The sequence below is a fragment of the Salmo trutta genome, chromosome 26 (genome assembly GCF_901001165.1).
Source record: "Salmo trutta chromosome 26, fSalTru1.1, whole genome shotgun sequence".
In the NCBI taxonomy this organism is placed as follows: domain Eukaryota; kingdom Metazoa; phylum Chordata; class Actinopteri; order Salmoniformes; family Salmonidae; genus Salmo; species Salmo trutta.
This window is the reverse complement of record NC_042982.1, coordinates 15,249,922-15,270,976: the sequence shown is the minus strand read 5'-3', so window position 1 is coordinate 15,270,976 and position 21,055 is coordinate 15,249,922. Positions and strand designations below refer to the sequence as shown.

Here is a 21,055-nt window from a genome sequence, read left to right as displayed (position 1 = left end):
GTGAACAGGCAGTGGCTCGGGTGGGTGTTGTCCTTGACGATCTATTTGGCCTTCCTGTGACATCGTGTGTTGTAGGTGTCATGGAGGGCTGGTAGTTTGCCCCCGGTGATGCGTTGTGCAGACCGCACCACCCTCTGGAGAGCCTTGCGGTTGAGGGCAGTGCAGTTGCCATACCAGGCTGTGAAACAGCCTGACAGGATGCTCTCGATTGTGCATCTGTAAAAGCTTGTCAGGGTTTTGGGTGACAAGGCAAATTTCTTCAGCCTCCTGCGGTTATTGTGCCTTCTTCACCACACTGTCTGTGTGAGTGGACCATTTTAGTTTGTCTGTGATGTGTTGAGATGTTGTTTGCTACCTTCACCACCTGGGGGCGGCCCATCAGAAAGTCCAGGATCCAATTGCACCGGGCGGGGTTGAGGCCCAGGGCCTCCAGATTGATGATGAGCTTGGAGGGTACTATGGTGTTGAATGCTGAGCTGTAGTCATTGAAAAGCATTCTAACATAGGTATTCCTCTTGTCCAGATGGGATAGGGCAGTGTGCAGTGTGATGGCGATTGCATCGTCTGTGGACCTGTTGGGGCGGTGTGCAAAGGGAAGTGGGTCTAGGGTGGCCGGTAAGGTGGAAGTGATATGATCCTTGACTAGTCTCTCGAATCACTTCATGATGACAGAAGTGAGTGCTACGGAGCGGTAGTCATTTAGTTATTTTTGTAGTCCGTGATTTCCTGTAGACCCTGCCACACGTCTCGTGTCTGAGCCATTGAATTGCGACTCCACTTTGTCCCTGTACCGGCATTTCGCTTGTTTGATTGCCTTGCGGAGGGAATAACTACACTGTTTATATTCAGCCATATTCCCAGTCCTCTTTCCATGGTTAAATGCGGTAGTTCGCTCTTTCAGTTTTGCGCGAATGTCGCCATCCATCCACGGTTTCTGGTTAGGGTAGGATTTAAATAGTCACCGCGGGTACAACATCTCCATTGCACTTCCTTATAAACTCACTCACAGAGTCAGCATATAGATCGATGTTGTTCTCTGAGATTGACCAGAACATATCCCAGTCCGCGTGATCAAAGCAATCTTGAAACGTGGATTCCGAATAGGTCAGACCAACGTTGAATGGTTCTAGTCACTGGTACATCCTGTTTTGAGTTTCTGCCCAGATCCTGCAACATGGCATCGTGGTTGGATTTGCCGAAGGGAGGGCGAGTGAGGGCTTTGTATGCATTGCAGAAGTTAGAGTAGCAGTGATCGAATGTATTACCCCCGCGTGTAGTGAAATCAATATGCTGATAGAATTTAGGTAGCCTTGTTCTCAAATTTGCTTTGTTAAAATCCCCAGCTACAATAAATGCAGCCTTAGGATATGGTTTCCATTTTACATAGAGTCCAGTGAAGTTCCTTGATGGCCATCTTGGTGTCTGCTTGAGGGGGAATGTAAACAGCTGTGACGATAACTGACGAGAATTTTCTTGGGGAGGTGATACGGCCGTCATTTGATTGTAAGGAATTCTAGGTCGGGTGAGAAGAAGGACTTGAGTTCCTGTATGTTGTTATGATTACACCATGAGTCGTTAATCATGAAGCATACACCCCCGCCCTTCCTCTCCCCAGAGAATTGTTTATCTCTGTCGGCGCGATGCATGGAGAAGCCCGGTGGCTGAACTGATTCCGACAACATATCCCGAGAGAGCCATGTTTCTGTGAAACAGAGAATGTTACCAATCTCTGATGTCTCTCTGGAAGGCAACCCTTGCTTGAATTTTGTCGACCTTGTTGTCAAGAGACTGGACATTGGCGAGTAGTATACTCGTGAGCGATGTGCACGTCTACGGAGCCTGACCAGGAGGCCGCTCCGCATGCACCTTCTGCAGCGAGCTCACAGAACAGGGCTCCGGGCAGCCGAGCGGAAATGGAGGAAAACTCGCCTCCCTGCGGACCTCGCATCCTTTCACTCCCTCCTCTCTACATTTTCCTCTTCTGTCTCTGCTGCTAAAGCCACTTTCTACCACTCTAAATTCCAAGCATCTGCCTCTAACCCTAGGAAGCTTTTTGCTACCTTCTCCTCCCTCCTGAATCCTCCTCCCCCTCCCCCCCCCTCCTCCCTCACTGCGGATGACTTCGTCAACCATTTTGAAAAGAAGGTTGACGACATCCGATCCTCGTTTGCTAAGTCAAGCGACACCGCTGGTCCTGCTCACACTGCCCTACCCTGTGCTTTGACCTCTTTCTCCCCCCTCTCTCCAGATGAAATCTCGCGTCTTGTGACGGCCGGCCGCCCAACAACCTGCCCACTTGACCCTATCCCCTCCTCTCTTCTCCAGACCATTTCCGGAGACCTTCTCCCCTACCTCACCTCGCTCATCAACTCATCCTTGACCGCTGGCTACGTCCCTTCCGTCTTCAAGAGAGCGAGAGTTGCACCCCTTCTGAAAAAACCTACACTCGATCCCTCCGATGTCAACAACTACAGACCAGTATCCCTTCTTTCTTTTCTCTCCAAAACTCTTGAACGTGCCGTCCTTGGCCAGCTCTCCTGCTATCTCTCTCAGAACGACCTTCTTGATCCTAATCAGTCAGGTTTCAAGACTGGGCATTCAACTGAGACTGCCCTTCTCTGTGTCACGGAGGCTCTCCGCACTGCTAAAGCTAACTCTCTCTCCTCTGCTCTCATCCTTCTAGACCTATCTGCTGCCTTTGATACTGTGAACCATCAGATCCTCCTCTCCACCCTCTCCGAGCTGGGCATCTCCGGCGCGGCCCACGCTTGGATTGCATCCTACCTGACAGGTCGCTCCTACCAGGTGGCGTGGCGAGAAGCTGTCTCCGCACCACGTGCTCTCACCACTGGTGTCCCCCAGGGCTCTGTTCTAGGCCCTCTCCTATTCTCGCTATACACCAAGTCACTTGGCTCTGTCATATCCTCACACGGTCTCTCCTATCATTGCTATGCAGACGACACACAATTAATCTTCTCCTTTCCCCCTTCTGACAACCAGGTGGCGAATCGCATCTCTGCATGTCTGGCAGACATATCAGTGTGGATGACGGATCACCACCTCAAGCTGAACCTCGGCAAGACGGAGCTGCTCTTCCTCCCGGGGAAGGACTGCCCGTTCCATGATCTCGCCATCACGGTTGACAACTCCCTTGTGTCCTCCTCCCAGAGTGCTAAGAACCTTGGCGTGATCCTGGACAACACCCTGTCGTTCTCCACTAACATCAAGGCGGTGACCCGATCCTGTAGGTTCATGCTCTACAACATTCGCAGAGTACGACCCTGCCTCACACAGGAAGCGGCGCAGGTCCTAATCCAGGCACTTGTCATCTCCCGTCTGGATTACTGCAACTCGCTGTTGGCTGGGCTCCCTGCCTGTGCCATCAAACCCCTACAACTCATCCAGAACGCCGCAGCCCGTCTGGTGTTCAACCTTCCCAAGTTCTCTCACGTCACCCCGCTCCTCCGCACACTCCACTGGCTTCCAGTTGAAGCTCGCATCCGCTACAAGACCATGGTGCTTGCCTACGGAGCTGTGAGGGGAACGGCACCTCCGTACCTTCAGGCTCTGATCAGGCCCTACACCCAAACAAGGGCACTGCGTTCATCCACCTCTGGCCTGCTCGCCTCCCTACCTCTGAGGAAGCACAGTTCCCGCTCAGCCCAGTCAAAACTGTTCGCCGCTCTGGCACCCCAATGGTGGAACAATCTCCCTCACGATGCCAGGACAGCGGAGTCAATCACCACCTTCCGGAGACACCTGAAATCCCACCTCTTTAAGGAATACCTGGGATAGGATAAAGTAATCCTTCTAACCCCCCCCCCCCCCCCCCCCCCTTTAAAGGATTTAGATGCACTATTGTAAAGTGTTTGTTCTACTGGATATTATAGGTGAATGCACCAATGTGTAAGTCGCTCTGGATAAGAGCGTCTGCTAAATGACTTAAATGTAAATGTAATGTAAATGCAGCGCCGTTGTTTTGGGTCGGCTTTTGGGATTAGATCCATTGTCCTGGGCGGTGGTCCAAACAGAGGATCCTCTTCGGGAAAGTCGTATTCCTGGTCGTAATGTTGGTAAGTTGATGTCGCACTTATATCCAATAGTTCTTCCCGGCTGTATATAATAAGACTTAAGATTTCCTGGAGTAACAATGTGAGAAATAATACATTAAAAAAACAAAATACTGCATAGTTTCCTAAGGACTCAAAGCGAGGCACCAGATCGGGTTCAAGTCCGGGCTCTGGCTGGGCCAGTCACGGACCTTCAGAAACGTGTCCCAAAGCCACTCCTGCGTTGTCTTGGCTGTGTGCTTAGGGTTGTTGTCCGGATAGAAGGTGAACCTTTGCCCCAGTCTGAGGATCTCTCTGTACTTTGCTCTGTTCATCTTTCCCTCAATCCTGACTAGTCTCCCAGTCCTTGTCGCTGAAAAACATCCCCACAGCATGATGTTGCAACCACCATGCTTCCAGACGTGACGCTTGGCATTCAGGCCAAAGAGTTCAATCTTGGTTTCATCAGACAAGAGAATCTTGTTTCTCATGGTCTGAGAGCCATTTAGGTGACTTTTGGCATACTCCAAGCGGGCTGTCATGTGCCTTTTACTGAGGAGTGGCTTCCGTCTGGCCACTCTACCATAAAGGCCTGATTGGTGAAGTGCTGCAGAGATGGTTGTCCTTCTGGAAGGTTCTCACATCTCCACAGAAGAACTCTGGAGCTCTGTCAGAGTGACCATCGGGTTCTTGATCACCTCCCTGACCCAAGGCCCTTCTCACCCGATTGCTCCATTTCGCCAGGCAACGAGCTCTAGGAATAGTCTTGGTGGTTCCAAACTTCTTCCATTTAAGAATGATGGAGGCCACTGTGTTCTTGGGGACCTTCAATGCTGCAGAAATGTTTTGGTACCCTTCCCCAGATCTGTGCCTCGACATAATCCTGTCTCAGAGCTGTACGGACAATACTTTCGACCTCGTGCCTTGGTTTTTGCTCTGACATGCACTGTCAACTGTGGGACCTTATATAGACTGTTGTGGGCCTTTCCAAATCATGTCCAAGCAATTGAATTTACCACAGGTGGACTCCAATGAAGTTGTAGAAACATCTCAAGAAGGATCAATGGAAATAGGATGCACCTGAGCTCAATTTCGAGTCTCATAGCAAAGTGTGAATACTTATGTAAATATGTTTTTAATTTGTAATACATTTGCAAGCATTTGTCATTATGGGGTATAGTTTGTTTTTTTATTAAAAAAATTATTTCACCTTTATTTAACCAGGTAGGCTAGTTGAGAACAAGTTCTCATTTACAACTGCGACGTGGCCAAGAAAAAGCAAAGCAGCACGACACAAACAACAACACAGAGTTACACATGGAATAAACAAACATACAGTCAATAACACAATAGAAAAAGTCTATATACAGTGTGTGCAAATGAGGTAGGATAAGGGAGGTAAGGCAATAAATAGGCCATAGTGAAGAAATAATTACAATTTAGCAATTAAACACTGGAGTCATAGATGTGCAGAAAATGAATGTGCAAGTAGAGATACTGGGGTGTAAAGGAGCAAATACATTTTAAAAATAAATAACAGTATGGTGATGAGGTAGTTGGATGGGCTCTTTACAGATGGGCTAAGTACAGGTGCCGTGATCTGTGAGCTGCTCTGACAGCTGGTGCTTAAAGTTGGTGAGGGAGATATGAGTCTCCAGCTTCAGTGATTTTTGCAATTCGTTCCAGTCATTGGCAGCAGAGAACTGGAAGGAAAGGCGGCCAAATGAGGAATTGGCTTTGGGGGTGACCAGTGAAATATACTTGCTGGAGTGCGTGCTACAGGTGGGTGCTGCTATGGTGACCAGTGAGCTAAGGCGGGGCTTTACCTAATAGATGACCTGGAGCCAGTGGGTTTGGCGACGAATATGAAGCGAGGGCCAGCCAACGAGAGCATACAGGTCGCAGTGGTGGGTAGTGTATGGGGCTTTGGTGACAAAACAAATGGCACTGTGATAGACTGCATCCAATTTGCTGAGTAGAGTGTTGGAGGCTATTTTGTAAATGACATCGCCAAAGACAAGGATCGACAGGATAATCAGTTTTACGAGGGTATGTTTGGCAGCATGAGTGAAGGATGCTTTGTTGCGAAATAGGAAGCCAATTCTAGATGTAGTTTTGGATTGGAGATGCTTAATCTGAGTCTGGAAGGAGAGTTTACAGTCTAACCAGACACCTAGGTATTTGTAGTTGTCCACATATTCTAAGTCAGAACCGTACAGAGTAGTGACACTGGACGGGCAGGCAGGTGCTGGCAGCGCTCGGTTGAAGAGCATGCATTTAGTTTTACTTGCATTTAAAAGCAGATGGAGGCCACGGAAGGAGAGTTGTATGGCATTGAAGCTCGTCTGGAGGTTAGTTAACACAGTGTCCAAAGAAGGGTCAGAAGTATACAGAATGGTGTTGTCTGCATAGAGGTGGATCAGAGAATCACCAGCAGCCAGAGCGATATCATTTGATGTATACAGAGAAAAGAGTCAGCCCGAGAATTGAACCTTGTGGCATAGATTACCAGAGGTCCGGACAACAGGCCCTCCGATTTGACATACTGAACTCTATCTGAGAAGTAGTTGGTGAATCAGGCGAGGCAGTCATTTGAGAAACCAAGGCATTGTCTATTGTCTGTAGATTGATGATTTTAGAATAAGGCTGTAACGTAACAAAATGTGGAAAAAGTGAAGGGGTCTGAATACTTTCCAAATGCACTGTGTAGTGTATCTAAAATTACCATTAATGAAAGATTTAAAATAGATTACCAGCTTGTAACCCCTACTGGCAAGGGAAGACATATTCTGTCTCTGCCTGGTCACCTGAATAAAATCATAAAACAGGTAAGTCTCAGTAAATGAACACAAGTTAAACAAATGTTACTAATAAGAAGAGGGAAAAATACTTTGGGGAGGGGTGTTAGGTTTAAACTTACTTGGCTGGTAGTAGTCGTAGATCTTGATCACTGCTGGCTTTAGATTCTTTACTGAGACCTCCTGTATGATGTCCAGGGTGTGTTTGAAAGGAAATAACGATGGTAACTGTTCGGAGGAAAAAACATTGGTCACAATTATTTAAACATTATTTAAAAGTTTCCAATCAGCTTTGCTGACTGAAGGACATCTACACAAAACAATTTCAGAGTAGATATACAGTACAAGTAAAAAGTTTGGACACACCTACTCAATCAAGGGTTTTTATTTATTTTTAATATTTTCTACATTGTAGAATAATAGTGAGGACATCAAAACAATTAAATAACACATATGGAATCATGTAGTAACCAAAAAAGTGTTAAACAAATATTATTATATTTGAGATTATTCAAAGTAGTCACCCTTTGCCTTGGTGACAGCTATGAATACTCTTGGCATTCTCTCAACCAGCTGCATGGAATGCATTTTAATTAACAGGTGTGCCATGTTAAAAATTAATTTGTGGAATTTATTTCCTTCTTAATGCGTTTGAGCCAATCAGTTGTGTTGTGTCAAAGTAGGGTTGGTATACAGAAGATAGCCCTATTTGGTAAAAGACCAAGGCCATATTAAGTTTAATTAACTCTACCTACATGTACAGTTGAAGTCGGAAGTTTACATACACCTTAGCCAAATACATTTAAACTCAGTTTCACAATTCCTGACATTTAATCCTCGTAAAAATTCCCTATCTTAGGTCAGTTAGGATCAACACTTTATTTTAAGAATGTGAAATGTCAGAATAATAGTAGAGTGATTTATTTCAGCTTTTTTTATTTATTTTTATTTCACCTTTATTTAACCAGGTAGGCAAGTTGAGAACAAGTTCTCATTTACAATTGCGACCTGGCCAAGATAAAGCAAAGCAGTTCGACAACATACAACAACACAGAGTTACACATGGAGTAAACAACATACAGTCAATAATACAGTAGAAAAAAAAAAAAAAAAGATATATATTGCCTGAAGGCACCAATTGTTGTAAAAATTTTAAAAATTGTATATATTGTTATTTTTTACTGGTGCTCTTTAATTAATTTGTTACTTTTATCTCTTATTCTTATCTGTATTCTTTGAAACTGCATTGTTGTTTAGGGGCTCGTAAGTAAGTATTTCACTGTAAGGTCTACACCTGTTGTATTCGGCGCATGTGTCTAATAAAGTTATATTTGATTTGATTTATTATGGCAAGAACAGCTCAAATAAGCAAAGAGGAACGACAGTCCATCATTACTTTAAGACATGAAGATCAGTCAATACGGAATATTTCAAGAACTTTGTACGTTTCTTCAAGTGCAGTCAAAAAACCATCAAGCGCTATGATGAAACTGTCTCTCATAAAGACCGCCACAGGATAGGAAGACCCAGAGTTACCTCTGCTGCAGAGGATAAGTTCATTAGAGTTAACTGCACCTCAGATTGCAGCCCAAATAAATGCTTCACAGAGTTTAACCTCTCTAGGGCAGGTGGCACCAAATCGTCCCACCTACGTAACAGCCAGTTGAATCCTGTGGCGCGATATTCAAATACCTTAGAAATGCTATTACTTCAATTTCTCAAACATATGACTATTTTACAGCATTTTAAAGACAAGACTCTCGTTAATCTAACCACACTGTCCGATTTCAAAAAGGCTTTACACTGAAAGCAAAACATTAGATTATGTCAGCAGAGTACCCAGCCAGAAATAATCAGACACCCATTTTTCAAGCTAGCATATAATGTCACAAAAACCCAGAAGACAGCTAAATGCAGCACTAACCTTTGATGATCTTCATCAGATGACACACCTAGGACATTATGTTATACAATACATGCATGTTTTGTTCAATCAAGTTCATATTTATATCAAAAACCAGCTTTTTACATTAGCATGTGACGTTCAGAACTAGCATACCCCCTGCAAACTTCCGGCGAATTTATTAACAATTTATTAAATTACTCACGATAAACGTTCACAAAAAGCATAACAATTATTTTAAGAATTATAGATACAGAACTCCTCTATGCACTCGATATGTCCGATTTTAAAATAGCTTTTCGGTGAAAGCACATTTTGCAATATTCTAAGTAGATAGCCCGGCATCACAGGGCTAGCTATTTAGACACCCAGCAAGTTTAGCCTTCACCAAACTCCGATTTACTATTAGAAAAGTTTGATTACCTTTCCTGTTCTTCGTCAGAATGCACTCCCAGGACTTCTACTTCAATAACAAATGTTGGTTTGGTCCCAAATAATCCATAGTTATGTTCCAACAGCGGCGTTTTGTTCTTGCGTTCAAGACACTATCCGAATGGTAAATAAGGGTCACGTGCACGGCGCATTTCGTGACAAAAGATTTCTAAATATTTCATTACCGTACTTCGAAGCATGTCAACCGCTGTTTAACCTGTCTGGGGTATGTGGGACGATTTCGTCCCACCTACGTAACAGCTACTGATATTCCAGTGGCGCGATTTTTGAATCGTTAGAAATACTATTACTTCAATTTCTCAAACATATGACTATTTTACAGCTATTTAAAGACAAGAATCTCGTTAATCTAACCCCACTGTCCGATTTCAAAAAGGCTTTACAACGAAAGCAAAACATTAGATTATGTCAGCAGAGTGCCCAGCCAGAAAAAATCAGACAGCCATTTTTCAAGCTAGCATATCATGTCACATAAACCCAAACCACAGCTAAATGCAGCACTAACCTTTGATGATCTTCATCAGATGACACACCTAGGACATTGTGTTATACAATACATGCATGTCTGTTCAATCAAGTTCATATTTATATCAAAAAACAGCTTTTTGCATTAGCATGTGACGTTCAGAAAACGCATAACCCCCGGCAAACTTCCGTTGAATTTACTAACAGTTTGCTAAATTACTCACGATAAACGTTCACAAAAAGCATAACAATTATTTTAAGAATTATAGATACATTACTCCTCTATGCACTCGATATGTCCGATTTTAAAATAGCTTTTCGGATGAAGCACATTTTGCAATAATCTAAGTACATAGCCCGGCATTACAGGGCTAGCTATTTAGATACCCACCCAGGTCAGCATCCACCAAAATCACATTTCCTATAAGAAAAATGTTCTTACCTTGCTTGTTCTTCATCAGAATACACTGCCAGGACTTCTACTTCAATAACAAATGTTGGTTTGGTCCCAAATAATCCATCGTTATATCCAAACAGCGACGTTTTGTTCGTGAGTTCTAGAATGCTTCTTCCCGGTTTCGCGCATGGCGCATTGGCGTGTCAAAAATGTCTAAATATTCCATTACCGTACTTCGAAGCATGTCAACCGCTGTTTAAAACCAATTTTTATGCCATTTATGTCGTAGAGAAGTGATAATATTCCGACCGGGAGTATGCATTGAGCCTAAACAGCCGAATAAAATTTCTCCTCAGAAGCGACTCATGCACGCGCATCATTGAAAGGTCCTCTCAGCATCCACTTACAAAAGGCGATAATATGTTTCAACCTGAGGCTCCCTCGTAAACCTTCAGTTATTTCGCGGGCTCTGAGAGCCTATTGGAGCCCTGGGAATTGTCACGTTACAGCTAAGATCCTTACTTTTCAATAAAAAGATGCAAGACGCACGACTCCTTGTCAGACAGGGTACTTCCTGCTTGAAACCTTGTCAGGTTTTTGCCTGCCATAGGAGTTCTGTTATACTCACAGACACCATTCAAACAGTTTTAGAAAATTCAGAGTGTTTTCTATCCAAACCTGAACAATAATATGCATATTCTAGCTTCTGAGTTGGTGTAGGAGGCAGTTAAAAATGGGAACATATTTTTCCAAAATTCTCAATACTGCCCCCTAGCCCAGACAGGTTAAAATCAATTTTTATGCCATTTTTCTCGTAATAAAGCGATAATATTCCGACCGAGAATCTGCTTTTAGGTAAACAGACGAAAGAAAATACAGCATGGGGTCGACTCGGGCACGCGCCTAAGCCCTTTGTCCTCTGATCGGCCACTTGGCAAAGGCGATAATGTGTTTCAGCCAGAGGCTGCCTCGATATCGTTCAGCTTTTTCCCGGGCTCTGAGAGCCTATGGGAGCCGTAGGAAGTGTCACGTTACAGCTAAGATCCTGAGTCTTCAATAAACAGAGGCAAGAACAACAACATCTTGTCAGACAGGCCACTTCCTGCATGAAATCTTCTCAGGTTTTTGCCTGCCATATGAGTTCTGTTATACTCACAGACACCATTCAAACAGTTTTAGAAACTTTAGGGTGTTTTCTATCCAAAGTCAATAATTATATGCATATTCTAGTTACTGGGCAGGAGTAGTAACCAGATTAAATCGGGTACTTTTTTTATCCGGCCGTGTAAATACTGCCCCCTAGCCCTAACAGGTAGTAACAGACACATCTCAACATCAACTGTTAAGAGGAGACTGTGTGAATCAGGCCTACGTGGTTCAATTGCTGCAAAGAAACCACTACTAAAGGACACCAATAAGAAAAAGAGACTTGCTTTGGCCAAGAAACGCGAGCAATGGACATTAGACCATTTGATGTATTCACTATTATTATACAGTGTAGAAAATAATGAAAATAAAGAAAAACCCTTGAATGAGTAGGTGTGTCAAAACTTTTGACTGGTACTGTATGTGTAAGGGCCGACGCCAGACAGGAGAAGCAGGTAAGGGGAGTCAGACATTTATTCAGGAACAGACATACAACACAACAGGAACAGCGTCAGCACACGGGAAAACAAGGACATACAAGGACAACCGCCAAGGGCGTGGGAGCCTGACGATCAGGCTGAGGCATGAACACCTGTCGATCCCGCTGCGGCGTAGAAACCCAATGATCCGGCGGAGACGGAACAGTCTAACAAGCCGGCTGGGCGAACAAGACCTGACGATCCGGCTGAGGCCCGATGTGGGATGGGCGCCCTCCGAGCCAACCGAGGCAAGGAAACCTCTCGAGCCAGCTAGGGTGTGGAAGCCCGACGAGCTGGCTAGGCACCCCCGGTTCCATCGGCGGCGACCCAGGACCGACTTCACCACCAACCGGAACACCAGTACTCCCCGATGCTTTGTGTAATGGCTTCAGGATTCTGTAAGGGCTGATGCCCTTACAGAGAAGCAGGTACGGGGAGTCAAACATTTATTCAGGAATAGACATAGAACACAACAGGAACAGCGTCAGCACACGGGTAACATGGACATATGACAAACAATCCCGAAGCAGGGAACAGAGCTAGGAAACAGACAGACATAAGGAAGGAAATTACACAAGTAATTGAGTCCACGTGAGTTCAATGAGCACTGATGCGCGTGACGGGGAAAGGCAGGTGTGCGTACTGAAGGTGGTTTGAGCGCGTAATGTTGGGGAGTCTGGCGCCCTCGAGCGCCAGAGGGAGGAAGAGCGTGAGCAGACGTGACAGTATTTTATCAGAATTACATCAATATATACAGTATATGTTATTTAAAATGAATTTCATTATATTGAGAGTGCTATGTGCACTGTTCAAACTGGTCTAACCTCTCTCAAGTACATTAACACATGGTCATCTTTGGTATCGACACGATCCACTCGATCTGAACCCCTCAGCTGTGAAGACAGGCCATTCACTGATTATTCATATTGCATGGACAAAAAACGTCCGTTTCTGAAAAGTTCACAGATGAGAGGCAAGAGCTATATTGGAAAAGGTTATAGGTAACACCATAAATGTATGTTATGATAAAAACTCACCCTCCCCAAAGACTCTGGGTCTGGGACAAACCCAGACAGCATTTTCAAATCCACTATAATCATATTGGTGGTCAGCTCCTTTCCATGATATCTGTGAAAGCAAAGAGATGCCTGTCATATCAAAGTTTGATTTTTACAATTGCTTGCAATAAAACGAATAGATAAAATCTATACTTTTATTATTTTAGCCATAAAAAGACATGGTTGCCTGATATATTTTCGTACTGTTACTGGTAGAAACTAGAAATTCAATAACCTATAGGAAACCAAGTAAGTTGGGCCAAAACCATTCTGTAAGACATGCTCCAAAATAAAACTTTGGAGTGTCATCAATAAACTGATTGAAAGAATGCTTCTGTGAATGCAAATAAGTCATTCATTCTTACTGAGACTGGAGTTTCAGCGTGACTCTGGGTCTCAAAGAGTTACTGTTGCAGTCCACCTCTGGCTTCACCTGGATACTGAGCGTTGTGCTGTCAGTAGGAGTAGGGATGTTGTAGTGGAGCGCCACCTGGGAAAGAGGGAAGAACAAGTCAGGGAAACCATCATGTCCAAACATGTACATTTTAAAAGACAGCGAAAAATAAACATTTCATAAACTAAATATCAAGCCAGACAAAGTTTCTTAAACGTTTGAACTTCGCAGTAATATACAAAACCATATCTTGCACTTTAGTATTGGGAGGAGCGCATTCACTGACCTGCACTGAGGCACAAGCACTGCCCTTTACTTCCACGCTGTACCTCCCTTCTGTGTCCTGCAGCGCCCTCTCCTGGTAGAGAAGCTTGTTGTTTTGGTTCACTTCGAAGAGGTGCTGTGCCCCACTGGGACACTGTACTGTGACTGTGCTGGCACCCTCTCTACTGTACACCCTGGTGGAGTAGAGAGCCAGGGCTTGGAGGGCCACCACTGTGTCCTAAACACACACACCAACAGACCACAGACAAATGTGTTCAAAATGAATGAAAATACCACATTTACAGAAAGGGGGGATTTTTACATTGATCTGTTACTAGAGTGACTATTTCCATCCATTATGATTTCTTGGCTCCATTTTAGTGGAAGTTATCCTTGCCAGGCTTGACATGACAAGAATCACATACATGCCTGTTGTGAAGTCAAGGTAATAATGCCTCACTACAAGTGCACAGCACAGGGTGCCAGTTCAGAACGGAGGTGTTTTGGAAATATACCTGTGTGGAAGAGAAGCCTCCGTAGGCGTTCTGCTGTCTCACCAGCCACCTGACGATGCGGGAGGCGTAGCCCAGGTCAGTGGTAGACAGAGGGGAGGCACTGAGGGAAGCCAGCAGAACATAGGAGCTGATTTCCACCGCCAGGGAGGCTGAGGTCTCTGAGGAGGTCTGAGTCCAGTGCAGAAGATCCCCTGAGGGATGAGTAGCACACACAGATAATAGGGACTATCTTATTCATCATAATAAAAGATACAAAGTTCTTATCTGACCTACCCAATTCATTTTATGACGAAAAGTGAATTATATTACAGACACCTGAGTTCAAATTGTATTTGTGTTCTATAAAATAGTTTGGGTGTTTGATTGAGCTTATCTGGAGTGCCAGACGGAGGAGGGTTTGCACTTTTGGGATTACTCCATTGGGTCCATTGCCCAGGTAAGCTCAATGAAAGCAAGACAGCACAAAAAGATGTTGGACCATGATATGTCTCACCTTCTTGTAATGAGATCGTGTCCAGGTGCTGCAGAAGCTGAGCCCGGGTCTCCATGTCCCCTGCCAGGGTAAAGGTGTAGGCCAGCAGCGCAGTAGTGTAAGTGTTGGACAAATCACTAGTGGAGTTCCTCAGGCAAGACAAGCTGCTGTACACAACAGGATCCTGGAGCAGAAAATAACAGAGCAGCACATTAAGAGACATGTTAGCCTGGTCCCAGATCTGTTTGTAATGGCAAGGCAATACAAAGAGATCTGGGATCCGGCTAAACACATTCATGCTGGAGCACTTTTAGTTTTTCAGTTTACAGTATTATAACTATGCCTGTACTTTATTTGTTAACAGCACACTGTCATTCAGGACTGCTTATGGTAACAGCTATTCTTATTTCTATTCCATATGCTACTTTCAGATAATTATTTACACAGAACTCACTACATTTTAGAATCTCTAAATGACAGTTGACATAAGATGTATACATACAACAGACTTCATACAGGAGGCTAAATCAGTTTCCTGTAATGGATGCTGTCGTAGTGAGAAATGCTACGTACCGACACTGACATGTTGAGCTCCAGCATTGAAGATGTGATGTAGGCCGTCAGCGTGACTTCATCTGTCACACCACCCTACAAAACAATATGTTAAATACTAAAACATGTGTAAACTGTAGCCTGATACAATTCTGTAGAAATCATAATTCCCAAATTTATGGCTGGTCTGACGAGACGTAAAACGACATCTTCTATCAGTTTATTATCAATATAAATACCTTCATTCTGTTGTTAAAGAGTTTCCCCAATCTGACGAAACAGCCATGTTTGTCTTGTTGACGTTCCAACCAAGTCTTGGACTGCTCAAGTTTTGCCGGGTCAATATAAATGAAAGACTTTGCTTTGCCAAAGGATCTCAAAACAAAAGCAGTCAGCCTGAGAAAAGAGAACTTGATTTAATACCCGCATAAAGTTGTCACAAACATGACTTAGAGCTTGACACTACATGCAATGAGAGCTTATGTCAACTTATGTCACATCAATGGTCTCCCTGTCAGAGACAATGCCATTTGGTTGGTCAATACTTAATTGAAACAGACAGTTATGATGAGTTTACCAATAAGTGAATAACACATCCAAGTACTCACCAAGTGTTCCCTGAGCCTTGTCCAAATGTGCTGTATGCACCATCAACATGCTTGTAGTTCAGCTGCCTTTGGTAACCTGTCGGTGAGTTTTTAAAGCAAACAACAGTAACCAGGTGTGTTTTATAGACACTGAGAGTGCGCCCCAAATAGCACCCTATTCCCTAGTGTACTCTTTTTGCCAGGAAAATAGTAGTGCACTATGTAGGGAATAGAGTGCCATTTGGGATAAAAATCTATAAACTATAATCAAATGATTTTAGCAAAACATCTGGATGTCCCTGCATGTGTTGGGTCACTGATGCTCTGTTGATAAGACACCGTGATGTCATCTATAGTGTAGCTCTATAATTTATATGAAACCAGGGTCATAGTCATTAGGGCATACCGTGGTGAAACGTTTAAAAATGTTCTTCAATGGAAAACAAAAACAAAGGACTCTTATTGGACAAATCCAGCACTGTTTCAGACAGTTTTCATCCGTTTGGTGCCTAATCAATACGACCCATATTTTGAGGGGCTCTTACCACTAGTGAGGAACTTGGTGGCCTTGTCTCGGATGGCTGGAGTGAGCTGCTCTGTGTTCGTCAGGTACTCCAGGATGTAGATATTGGGGGCGAGGAGGGCCATATTCTGCTCTCCACACCCATACGGCATCTGCAACAGTCCATCCAGGTTCTTGAGGGCCCGACCCAGGATGTCCCCTACAGAGAAACATGGGACCTCCGTAAGATTATCCTCTTTAGGTCAGTGCCTAGTTAAATAGAAAAATAGAAACTACAATTTGCAAACAGCAGCATTATCATTGGAGAAAGGTACTTCTCCCACCACTACGCCTGTCTAAATAATACAATGGTTTATTTTACCCAGGACTGAGAGAGAAATTCGATCAGATCCATCCACCACGTTCTTGGGGAGTTGCAGTTCCACCTCCTCTGTCATAGTTACTCCTGTGGACACACAGATGAAAAGATGAATGGAGATGATCAATTCAATCAAAGTGAACATTCAACGTTCATTCATTACTGACTGACCAGTTGGACACAGCAACCAGTTGTAGGTGTCGGTCTTCTCTGTTCCCTCAGCCTGAGAGGAGAGGATATTATTTTCAGTCAGGAGCAGTTACACTAGGTATCTGTACAACAGTATGTTCCGTCACAACAATAGGCTGCATACCTTCACCAGCAGGCTCTGTGTGACTGTGTCGATGCGTCCTCTCTCCGGTACGTTCACAATCTCATTGTCACACACAGCGTGGGACTGGACAGCCTCTGCACTAACAGACACATTCAAAACCCCTACACACACATTGACAGACAGAGTGCAGCACAGGTTACACAACATCCAAAATGGTGACAGAGTACACGACTCAGGCTGACATCCATTCTGCTGTTTGAACGGTTGAATGAAGACTGGTGATTTACCCAGGATAGAGGGTGCCATCGTCCAACTGAAGGTCTTTCGTCCATTGGCACACAAGCACGATGAGTACTGCACATCCTTCAAGGGTGTGAGAGTGTAGTCTAAGGAGTGAGCTGGAGTCACAGAAACCTGCCAAATAGGAACACTTGTAAAATAACATGGAAAACCCAAGACTGATACATTGGGTGTAAAAAAATATTAAAAATAAACACTGACCAGATAAACTGTAACAAAACAAAATACAAGAGTTTAAAAACAACTCAAGAAACTCATGAAACAACTCAAGAAACGATCATGTTGCAGTGTCGTACCATGATGCACTTGGACAGGTAGTTAAACACAGTGGCCTTCAGCTCAAAGTGTTCTCCACGGATGATGGAGTAGGGCAGGGTGAGTTCCAGGAAGAAGGGCTGGAAGACAGTGAGCTCCACTGGAGGAGCCAGGCCGAAACCGCCAGGAGCCAGGCAGAATGCCTCTGTCTCCCAGGTGGTGATGGTGTCTGGAACTGTGAGGGGCACATCTGCTCTTCCAGATTCCCTGTAATACAGAGGTCAGAGTTCAAACAGAAAGCCATTAAGTGTTCCATTGAGAAAAATTGAGCCAATGGGGTAAATTGAACCACCCTTGTTTCTAGGAAACTATACACAAAATATATAATTTGAGTACATATTTAGGAAGAGGACATTTCAGGGAGTCTATAAAGGAAGAAACCACATAGAAAAAGTGGTAAGGAAGTTAGGTCCAAAAAACAGATTTTTGTAGGGTTTTTGGATAAATGCAGAAAATAAGGTCTGTGGTAAACACAGGTTTCGGAGATCTTAGAACTGTATGTTTTGCTCTATGAGATCATCTTCATCAGCTAACGTCAGTCTTGTGAATTTTGTAATGTAATAATAAAAGCACATAAATTACATAAATGATTCATATTTCATAAAGGTCATGTTAATTGACTGATATTATGTCACTGAACAAAACGTATAAGATCTCCTAAACCTGTGTTAACCTCAGACCTTATTTTCAGCGTTTATCCCAAAAATCCTATTCTTTCCCCATTCATTTTCCTCATATGAATGTCTGAACGAACCAGAGATAACTCTTTTCCGGGTATTAGGACTAATAGCTGGTGAGCTCTATTGCAAGTTGAGCAAATTGAAGTGTTTTCTTCCCAGGCGAACGGTTGGGTAGTAAAAGATTAATAGGGATTATGTAATCCGATTACAATAATAAACATTTTATGTTACATTCTTAAAAACAGCTGATTACTTTCGGGATGACTTAATCTAGTATCAATAGGAACATTTGATAAAACTCAATGCTTTCATTTACTCATCATCAAGACTTCTAACATGCTCTCAGATATTCTATTGTTCTGCTGATTGCCCATCAAGGGTGGGTGGCTTCTGTTGTTGAAGGTAAGGCTTTCTAACATTTATACCTGGCCCACTGGTCAATCAGACAGTCGCCTGAACTATAGAGTTCCTGCTTGCTGCTTTGAAGCAGTGCAGTTTCTCTCGCTCTCTCCTTTTTCAAATGCTTTCAGATTGCACAATACTTCAAAATGTAGGTCTAATGGCGGGAAAACACAGTATTGTAGGCCGTCATTGTAAATAAGAATTTGTTCTTAACTGACTTGCCTAGTTAAATAAAGGTTAAATTGAAAGCAACCACTATTGTTGCTGTTCAAGAGATAATGGGCCCAGGTTTCTGCTCTGAATTGTATTTAATATTGAACAAAGGGCAATATTAAAAAGGTGGGTGCATAGGCCTTTCAAGGTGCGTGCATAGCCATATACATTAAATGTACTGTTAGATATCAGTAAGAAGGCTAACTATTTGTAATAGGCTATAGTCAAATAATAACAACAATTAGAGTTAGCGATCTCCTAACCATTTCCTCAGGTGGTGAATTGGCCCCAAATGAATTAGCCTATGTGATATTAGTGGCAAAAAAAATGTAGACAAATAAATCTCTATTGAACAAAATATCTGAATATTCTGGAAAATTATTTTGATAGTAAAATAGTAACAACAATTGCCTAGTTGTCAAACCCCAAATGCATGACAATCACTGGTTCTTGAATCATACCATTTCAGCAGTTACGTTTTCAAATTGAACCTTTATTTAACTAGGCAAGTCAGTTAAGAACAAAATCTTATTTACAATGACGGCCTACTGGGGAACAGGGGTTAACTGCCTTGAGGGGCAGAACAACAGATTTTTACCTTGTCAGCTCAGGGATTCAATCCAGCAACCTTTTGTTTACTGGCCCAACACTCTAACCACTAGGCTACCTGCTGGTTACTGGCACAACGCTCTAACCACTAGGCTACCTGCTGGTTACTGGCCCAACGCTCTAACCACTAGGCTACCTGCTGGTTACTGGCCCAACGCTCTAACCACTAGGCTACCTGCTGGTTACTGGCCCAACGCTCTAACCACTAGGCTACCTGCTGGTTACTGGCCCAACGCTCTAACCACTAGGCTACCTGCTCGTTACTGGCCCAACGCTCTAACCACTAGGCTACCTGCTGGTTACTGGCCCAACGCTCTAACCACTAGGCTACCTGCTGGTTACTGGCCCAACGCTCTAACCACTAGGCTACCTGCTGGTTACTGGCACAACGCTCTAACCACTAGGCTACCTGCTGGGTACTGGCCCAACGCTCTAACCACTAGGCTACCTGCTGGTTACTGGCCCAACGCTCTAACCACTAGGCTACCTGCTGGTTACTGGCACAACGCTCTAACCACTAGGCTACCTGCTGGTTACTGGCCCAACGCTCTAACCCCTAGGCTACCTGCTGGTTACTGGCCCAATGCTCTAACCGCTAGGCTACCTGCTGGTTACTGGCACAACGCTCTAACCACTAGGCTACCTGCTGGTTACTGGCCCAACGCTCTAACCACTAGGCTACCTGCCACCCCGCTTCTTAATGAAACACTTTGACGATGAGGCTATACATTTTTTCTATTGCGTGACCCCACAGTAATTGTGGCGCAACCAAATCATGGGCTGGTGCCACCAACTGAACATTTTAGTATGGAGCCATGTGACTATGCCCTTGCACATGCAGTAAGAATAGATAGAACACTAGTCCCCAATTTGGAAAAACCCATGTTACTCATGTTGAGTAATTCATTTTTTTGGGGGGGTGGGGCGGGGGGGGGCTGTTTTGCATTTTATTTTGGCATTATATGATGGTGGGGCAGCCAGCGGAAAATATGGAGCGTAGGGGTTGGTAATGTTCTCTAGTTGTGTCGTGTTTGGCTCAGTTTTCTGTCACTCATGGGAACACTACGTCTGGTACCAGGCACCATGACAGCCTTGAGTTGGGCAGGGAAGTGATCGCATGTGGCAAGCATTGATAAGGGGAGAGAGCTTTGGATTATTCATTAAGGGGGTTGAGGTCTGGTCAGGTCACCTTAAGGGAGAAGGAACGGTTTATTGCCCCATCACGTCGTCTTCCTGTCGAACCATAAAATATGTAAGGGTTGGAGAGAAAGAGGAAGTGCATCTAAATTGGAGTATATGTACCTGTGTTGGAGGAGACATGTTTTGTCTGATGCAGCTGTGTTGACCTTCTGGGAGAATAAACTTGGTTAAGCTTTCATAGTGTCCGCTTAGTTTTTTACTGAGAATTAAAACCTAACAGTAGAAAGCTGTTTGTAGCCTTTGTGCCTCAACCTAATAATTTTCCCCCTCTTAATTTCGCCTACTGTTCTGACTTGGTGGTGCACATGTAGCCTATAACCTGTTTTAGAGAAATGTAATCATTGACTATTGTAAGAGCTTTCATTGTCTGCTTATATGCCCCCTTTATTTATCCTACAGTTCTGACTTGGTGTACAGGGAGAACACTGTAAGAATGGCCCATGTTCTGAATTATGTCGCCGTACATTTCAAAAGTGCTGAACAAATAGTTATATTGACTACGTCCGTCCTAGTTCGCTCATTAATGTCTTAATCAAAATAATGGATTGCATCTTATCTGCTTGTCATCCCCTTATGCCATAGTTTGTACATGTCAATTGTCAGTAGAAGCCACATTCGTTTAACTTCTATGGGCTACGTGGGACGCTAC

The 21,055-nt window shown here is 43.9% G+C and overlaps 1 protein-coding gene across 5 annotated transcripts in view; it reads right to left on the bottom strand.

The window, feature by feature from the left end:
* LOC115163231 (alpha-2-macroglobulin-like) overlaps window positions 1–21,055 on the bottom strand; it is a 41,056-nt gene that overhangs the window by 1,516 nt on the left and 18,485 nt on the right. For 3 of the 5 annotated variants that reach the window (XM_029714948.1, XM_029714949.1, XM_029714952.1), the window contains 17 exons: window positions 17,284–17,509; window positions 16,975–17,101; window positions 16,727–16,848; window positions 16,585–16,636; window positions 16,417–16,500; window positions 16,078–16,254; window positions 15,554–15,629; window positions 15,185–15,341; window positions 14,967–15,041; window positions 14,415–14,577; window positions 13,922–14,112; window positions 13,429–13,644; window positions 13,114–13,238; window positions 12,728–12,818; window positions 12,515–12,583; window positions 6,970–7,075; window positions 6,803–6,856 (listed from right to left, as the gene is read on the bottom strand). In XM_029714948.1, coding sequence (XP_029570808.1) covers window positions 6,816–6,856; window positions 6,970–7,075; window positions 12,515–12,583; window positions 12,728–12,818; window positions 13,114–13,238; window positions 13,429–13,644; window positions 13,922–14,112; window positions 14,415–14,577; window positions 14,967–15,041; window positions 15,185–15,341; window positions 15,554–15,629; window positions 16,078–16,254; window positions 16,417–16,500; window positions 16,585–16,636; window positions 16,727–16,848; window positions 16,975–17,101; window positions 17,284–17,509 — 2,098 coding nt within the window. In that variant the 3' untranslated portion in view covers window positions 6,803–6,815. The other 2 variants (XM_029714950.1, XM_029714951.1) reach the window with 2 other exon arrangements.